Source organism: Haematobia irritans, chromosome 1 (genome assembly GCF_050003625.1).
Source record: "Haematobia irritans isolate KBUSLIRL chromosome 1, ASM5000362v1, whole genome shotgun sequence".
NCBI classification, from domain to species: Eukaryota; Metazoa; Arthropoda; class Insecta; order Diptera; family Muscidae; genus Haematobia; species Haematobia irritans.
This window is the reverse complement of record NC_134397.1, coordinates 264,013,520-264,021,439: the sequence shown is the minus strand read 5'-3', so window position 1 is coordinate 264,021,439 and position 7,920 is coordinate 264,013,520. Positions and strand designations below refer to the sequence as shown.

The following is a 7,920-nucleotide window of genomic DNA, read 5'->3' as shown; positions in this document are numbered from 1 at the left end:
TTTTAATTTTGCTCCTTTTATTATATTCTTATATAGTTTTGTATATGTTTATTTATTTATTTTTTTTTAATAAGAAATTTTATATATTTAATTTGTTCATATAGGCTTGGCTCTAAACTAAAATTTGTTCGCTCTGGCTCCATCTCGCAACAAGGCAATTCAATCGCACTTTTCTAACAGCTGGAAGCTCCATTCATATTTGTCTGGATCCAATCATGATAGTAGGCAATACTGGCAAATACATCAGGATACCCGGCAGCACATGGTTCACCCCAATTTACAATGCCAACCAATTCACTTTTAGCCACATTGTACAAAGGACCACCCGAATCACCGTGGCAAGAACCTTTACCCGATGTGGTATCCGTACAAATATGGCCAGCACCCAACCAAGCAGAATTGCGAACTGCAGTAGAACATTTAGCATGATCCATGTAATTAAGTTCGGCACTTTGTAAAATATCTGGAGTACGACCCCATACCTTAATACTACCCCAGCCGGAGAGCAGTAACTTATCACCATCCTTAAGGGTATTGCTAGTGGCCAATTTCACAGGATGTGTACGGGCATTATAGACAATGGGTGTGCTGAGATGTATGAGGGCTATGTCATTATGATACATAGGCTTGTCGTGTAGACAATGGACTCTCAAATCATCCACAAAATGTTCAGCATCGGGTTTAGTCCAGTTAACGGTACCGGTAACCACCTTCAAATATTCCTTTGGCCATTCTAAACAATGGGCAGCTGTTAAAATCCATTGGGGCGATAAAATGGAACCACCGCAAACATGTTCACCAAAGGTATTCTGTATGGAGACCTGATAGGGTAGAGCCCCTTCGGGTACATCAGAACCACCAATAACACGTACATCAGTTAGATGGTTTTTAATTGCTTGCTGTGACACACCACGAGCCTCAGTCAATGATCCAAAAATGGCCACGGCCAATAGAATACTCAATGTCGATTTCATTTTGAAATCGTTTACAGTTTATAAAGTTTTTTCTCATTCCTTTCCCAGGGAAAGGTAAAATGCTAATGTTTGCTTATGTTTGATTAACTTTTACTTTTATAGTTGATATTTTTCCTAAGCATTTAGAGCCAATTTATGGGCCAATTTAAAATATTCCACCTACAGCTGTGGGTTAAGATAAGAAGGTTTCTTTTTGCGGGTGATCAAGACATTCGATATTGTGCGGAAGCTTTTCATAGTAATACCGTTGGCGATTAATACCAGAGGGTCGACAGGGGAACCATAATAACTGCTGAAGCATTTCATGTCTGATAAGTTATCATTTGAGGTGTATGAGTTTCGCTAGTGTGTTCTGGCTTAATTTCATCGTCAGACAATTGCCAATAAATTAGTCATTGAAGTTTTAAAAATACTCATGATTAATTTCAAAATCTTTCCAGGGAATCCATTTTGATTTGTTTCACCTCTTCAAGTTAAAATGTAAACAAATCAAAGTCCAAAGAAAGTAGAAAACCATATTAGCTATTTGCGTTTTTAGAAGTGTCTTGTAGTTGCCTCATTGGGTTTCCAATACATTTGTCTTCATTGGGTTTCCAATACATTTTACATAGACCTACTTGGCCAATACTCGATGTCCTCCTTGATGAACATCTTTGAGGCTGAGTGATGCTTCATCGAAGTGATTTCTGTTGACGACATTTAATTCGTTCGAGAGAAGCTAATTCTCGTTTGGTTCATCGCATGGACTGCTTATATTGTTGACCTTTGTCAACCGAAGGGAGATTCGGATAGGCTACTAATTGAGACACTGGACTAAACCAGAACCTTACTTACCTAAGACAGATAAATAGTAATCGTTCGAGCAGCTCGTGGGACATCGTTCTGCTCGTGGTTCAGCTATGTTTTGGGTCGTCTGAGGAATTTATTCCCAGACGCGAAATAAATAGTACCACAGAAACTTTGGGGCCAACTGTTCACCAAAGAGACCTTCGGGCCTACTGATCCAGCATATAGACCTTCGAGCCTATTCTTCCTACACAGAGACTTTCGGGCCATCACAGATACTTTTGGGTCTACAATTCCACCACCACGACCTTCGGGCCTATAAGCCCACCACAGAGACATTCGGGTCTACTGTTCCATCGCAGTGACCTTCGGGCCTAACATTCCATCACTGAAACCTTTGGGACTTCTGTTCTACGACAGAGACGTTCGGACCTACCGTTCCCACAACAGTGACCTTCGGACGTTCTGTTCCACCACAGAGACCTTCGGGCCTACTGTTCAATCACAGAGACCTGCGGGCCTAACGTTTCATCATGGAGACCTTCGGGCCTTCTGTTGCACCACAGAGATCTTCGGGCCTACTGTTCCCCACAGAGACCGCCGGGCATATTGTTTCATCACAGATGCCTTCAGGCCTAGAGTTCCACAACAGAGTCCTTCGGGCCTACAGTTCAACAACAGAGACCTCCAGGCCTTATGTTTACTCACAGACCTACAGTTCCTCCACCTGGACCATCCAGCCTACAAGTCCACCACAGAGACCTTCGGGTCTACTGTTCCACCACAGAGATTTTCGGGCCTACTGCTCTACCACAGAGATATTCGGGCATACTGTTCCGTCACAGAGACATTCGATCCTACTGTTCCGTCACAGAGACTTTCGGGCCTAATCTTACTTCACAGAGACATTCGGGCCTAACGTTCCATCATAGAGACCTTCAGGCCGTCTGTTGCACCACAGAGATATTCGGGACTACTGTTCCATCGCAGAGACCTTCGGGCCTAACGTTCCATCACTGAAACCTTTGGGACTTCTGTTCTACGACAGAGACGTTCGGACCTACCGTTCCCACAACAGGGACCTTCGGGCCTTCTGGTACACCACAGAGATCTTCGGACCTACTGTTCCCCACAGAGACCGTCGGGCCTATTGTTTCATCACAGATACCTTCAGGCCTAGAGTTTCACAACAGAGTCCTTCGGGCCTACAGTTCAACAACAGAGACCTTCAGGCCTTATGTTTACTCACAGTTCCTTCGGACATACAGTTCCTCCACGTGGACCATCGACCCTACAAGTCCACCACAGAGACCTTCGGGAGTACTGTTCCACCACAGAGATTTTCGGGCCTACTGCTCTACCACAGAGACATTTGGGCATACTGCTCTACCACGGAGACATTCGATCCTACTGTTCCATCACAGAGATTTTCGGGCCTACTTTTTCATCACAGAGACCTTCAGGCCTAGAGTTCCACAACAGAGTCCTACGGGCTCACTGTTCAACAACAGAGACCTTCAGGCCTTATGTTTACTCACAGGCCTACAGTTCCTCCACCGGGACCTTCGAGCCTACAAGTCCACCACAAAGACCTTCGGGACTATTGTTCCAACACTGAGATCATCGAACCTACTGCTCTACCACAGAGACATTCGAGACTACTGTTCCAACGCAGAGACCTTCGGGCCGAACCTTCCATCACAGTTACCTTCAAGACTTCTGTACTACGACCTTCGGGTCCTTTGGGCCTACCGTTTCCACAACAGAGATCTTCGTTCTAACGTTCCATCACAGATACCGTTGGGCCTACTGTTCCACCACAGAAACCTTCGGGTGTATTGTTCTATCACAGAGAACTTCGGGCCTACAATTCCACCTCCGAAACCTTCGGGCCTACAAGTCCACCACTTCGCTTGTAGTTGTCAGTAATACTAAAACCCACCATAACCGATTACCGACCCCGGACGAATATTGCGCCACTGCCGATACCGAAGCTTTTACCACACCCCTTACAAAACAATCAACTGTAGCAACATAGTAACCGTCTGAAATCTGAAAATCTCATTAACTACCAGTCATCAATGAAACGTATTTTTGATCAGCTACCTATCATCTACAAACCGAACTACTCATCAATTACCGAACATCGATAAAACAACGTTTTCATCACTACCGATTATCGACGAACGGAATTTCTCATCAGCTTGAAACTATCAACGAACCGAATTCCTCATCCATTACCGAATCTCTATGAGCCGACGTTCTCATCGATCACCGATCATAAACGAACCGAACTCTCAACAACTACAGACCACCAAGAAACCGAATCTCTCATCAAACAACCGAAGAAGCGATGTACTTACAATTATTTACGAACCTTCTTCATCTCAGCGAAGATATCAGTTCCCGATTATCAACAAATTGACGATATCCCGAATGCATAAAAAGTTTAAATTTCCGAAATTGTATCCAGACTCGATGAGCGTTCTGTTAAGAGTACTCCTTCTGCTTTCTGTCTATGAGCACTCCTATTGCCCCGGGAGCCCAGTCTTGCAAAGTTGGGATTACCAGCCTTGCAAACAAGTGTCCTAGCTCCAATCCAAATTACGACCCGAATAATTTTTCTGCGTTGATTTTCCCTCTTAGAAATTGGGACGACATTTCTGAGCGTACAAAGCTTCCCTAAGGCGTTCACCGCAATGTGAAACACCGATCGGGTAGGGCTATAATAAGCACGCCCCTTGTCATTGAGCTAAAACATAGTATCTGGCAGCAATCATTGAGATGTTTCAATGTTCCTAAACTAACCTATCGCAGTCAAATGCAAGGCTCTTGTTGCCTTCCTATAGAGTCGATTAAGATTCGATTTCTTCCGACAATTAAGATAAAAAAGAAAAGATACTTAAGATAAAAATAAAATTTAACTCATTGATATGAGAGAAGATTCCTCTTATCAATCATAAGATGGTCTTGGAATATATTTATTCAATTTATTTGATCCTCCTAAGATTTATCCCATCATTATCTCTTGAAGACCACTGTAATTTTATTTGCACTTAGAAAATAATTTCACATATTTATTCAGACCATTGTAATTCTATGTAGCGCCAACATTGGATCTATCGTTGAATTTATGGAGGCAAAATACAACCCTTCATGGTAGTACGAATCCAATCATTGTAGAACGACAGACGGGCAAATACATCAGGGAATCCATGGGCACAAGGTATACCCCAATTGCCAATACCCACCAATTGACCCTTAGAATTGACCAAAGGACCTCCAGTATCGCCATGACAAGCACCAGAACCCTTTGGAGGTTGGACACACAAATGACCCTCATCCACATCATCGGCATATTGACCATAGATACGTCTACACTCATCGTTGCCAACAAATGTTCCCGATAGTTTCTTCAAATCATTCGGATAGTATTCACCCAACTCTTCAATACCCCAACCGGTCATTGTCAATGTTTCTCCTTCCTGAAGATCATCCAAATCGGCAATGGCAATTTTTTGAGTCTTCTCATCGTAGGCAATTAAGGTGGCCAATTTGAGGAGGGCAATATCATTGTGATACAAAGGCTTATCAAAATTACAATGAACAATAATCTCCTCAACATCATATTGCCAAGCTAGACCCATCCAGTCATTGGTGCTGGTCACCACCTTGACTTTGTCTTTTTGTAAACCTGCCACACAACTGGCGGCTGTTACCACAAACTGATCGGCAATAATGGCTCCGCCACAAAAATGACCACCATACTGATTTTGTATAGATACTTGCCAAGGAGCATAGGCTTCAGGAGCTTTTTCACCTCCCACAATTCGTGATCCCAGTTTTGTTGTCACCACTTTTTTCTCAGCACTGGCCACACCGGGATAAGGATCGCCGCGTAAACGCAATGCCTTCGTTGGAGCCACTGAGGCTACTAAAATCACTCCAATCACTAAGGTACGTAAAATTGACTTCATTTCGTATGGATGACCATGCGACAACTGTTCCGTAAATTGTCATCGATTGAGGTTTATACCACGACTCATTGGAAAGTCTTTTTGTGATTGTAGCAACGATTGTTATCTCTAGGGCTATATAGACTCGATATTAATTGCATGTCCGTCCATGCCGTATCATAAAACTGTATGGATTTCATTGGACTGTGGAGGGTTTTTTATGATTGATTTTATCACACAATTGGTCCGAGTATTGCAATGAATTTATGTTATGTACCTCTTTAATTGACCAGATTTGATAAGAAAATAGCCTGGGATTCGTCAAATCACTTTGATTCTATCATAGATTCGTTCATTTGATTTGAAACTCAAGGGTAAGTTCATTATTGTTTGGTTCCGATTAAAATTTTCCTTTGCTGATTAAATTTTGTTTTGTTACTGGATAGATTGTATAGTGGATGTAGAAGCAACTTATCCTTGAAATTCATTGAAAATGTCAGACTATTTGAACCACTTATGCATAGATGTACTGGAGTGGTGAGAAGACTTCGAAAAAGGACCAATAATCTACAGAAAATGGTTACGATTAAAATTTTCCTTGGCAGATTAGATTTTGTTTTGTTACTGGATAGATTGTATAGTGGATGTAGGAGCAACTTATCCTTGAAATTCATTGAAAATGTCAAACTGTTTTAACTATGAATAGATGTACCCAGCAAAAAAAGCGTCGCCAAAAAAGTAATGAAAATGTTCTTTTTGGATCCGGAAGTGGTGCAAAATTGACGCAAAAGCGATGAATTTAACATGGGCTTGTCATAGGACGGAAATCCTCCATTTCAACAGCCGTTGCACTGAATTTGCATCACTTCTTTAGATGTGATCCGAATTCAATGTTTTGGATGTACATTAAAAAATTCTGTGATATTTTGTCAAATAAATAATTTTTAAAATTTTTTATAATCTAATTTTTTATAATCTATCTAACGCTTGTCGGAAAGGTTTGACCTCAAATATTTTCAAAAATTCACAATTTTTTCAGATTGAATTTAGCATTTTTTTTGACAAAATTTAAATGATTTGTACCATTTCATGAATTCTTACTCTGTTTTGAACTTATTTGAAACACAAAAAAGTTAAAATTACCCATTAAAAGTATGAAAAAACCAAGTTATAAAAATCGAATTAAAAGAACTTCCTGGGTAGTTAAAATAAAGAACGGTCAAAATTTGGTCAATATAAACTTGACGTATTTCTTTCAATTTTGCATTTAAAAAACCTGAACATCCCTCATTTTGAAGGTGTGTGTGTGTGTAGAATGTTGCTCCTATTTTGATTTTGGAATTCACTCTTCAGTTGTCAAAATGCCGTCCAAGCAAGAAGAGCAGCGTATCAAAATTTTGCTCGCGCATCGCCAAAATCCGAGCTACTCGCACACAAAGCTGGCAAAATCGCTAAAAGTTGCCAAATCAACCGTTACAAATGTAATTAAAGTGTTTGGGGAACGTTTGTCGATAGCCAGAAAGTCTGGATCGGGGGGAAATCGAAAACCGGAAGCCGCTGAGACTACAAAGAGAGTTGCCGGTAGTTTCAAGCGAAACCCTAACCTCTCTCTCCGAGATGCCGCAAATAAGCTGGGTGTATCGTCTACAACCGTGCATCGGGCCAAAAAACGAGCCGGACTATCGACTTACAAGAAGGTGGTGACTCCAAATCGCGATGATAAACAAAATACGACGGCCAAAGCGCGATACCGGAGGCTGTACACGACGATGCTGGCGAAGTTTGACTGCGTGGTAATGGACGACGAAACCTACGTCAAAGCCGACTACAAGCAGCTTCCGGGACAGGAGTTTTATACGGCAAAAGGAAGGGGAAAGGCAGCAGATATTTTCAAGCACATAAAACTGTCAAAGTTCGCAAAGAAATATCTGGTTTGGCAAGCCATCTGTACCTGTGGCTTGAAAAGCAGCATTTTCATAGCTTCCGGGACTGTCAACCAAGAAATTTACGTGAAAGAGTGTTTGAATAAACGTCTGCTGCCTTTCCTGAAGAAACACGGTTGTTCCGTACTGTTTTGGCCGGATTTGGCATCTTGCCATTACTGTAAAAAGGCCATGGAGTGGTACGCCGCCAACAACGTGCAGGTGGTTCCCAAGGACAAGAACCCTCCCAACACGCCAGAGCTCCGCCCATTTGAAAAATGG

At 41.9% G+C, this 7,920-nt stretch overlaps 1 protein-coding gene across 1 annotated transcript; it reads right to left on the bottom strand.

The window, feature by feature from the left end:
• LOC142236043 (ovochymase-1-like) lies at positions 1–5,817 on the bottom strand. The gene is made up of 9 exons (XM_075307303.1): positions 4,895–5,817; positions 4,236–4,512; positions 3,658–3,805; positions 3,394–3,508; positions 3,010–3,146; positions 2,825–2,936; positions 1,809–1,887; positions 1,138–1,282; positions 1–993 (listed from the first exon to the last, which is right to left on the bottom strand). The coding sequence occupies exons 1-9, from the start codon at positions 5,735–5,737 to the stop codon at positions 174–176; spliced, it is 2,676 nt and encodes an 891-aa protein (XP_075163418.1). The 5' UTR covers positions 5,738–5,817; the 3' UTR covers positions 1–173.
• Positions 5,818–7,920: the final 2,103 nt, after the last annotated feature.

Bases quoted from the DNA above. Each gene is read 5' to 3' on its own strand.
- LOC142236043 (XM_075307303.1), bottom strand. From the start codon at position 5,737: ATGAAGTCAATTTTACGTACCTTAGTGATTGGAGTGATTTTAGTAGCC. The intron at 4,513-4,894 runs TAAATTCAACGA...ACTATGTTTTAG, and splicing joins AGGGTTGTATTTTGCCTCCA to CTCAATGACAAGGGGCGTGC. The intron at 1,888-2,824 runs GTAGGTCCGAAC...TAAATTCCTCAG, and splicing joins AGGTCCCTGTTGTGGGAACG to ACGACCCAAAACATAGCTGA.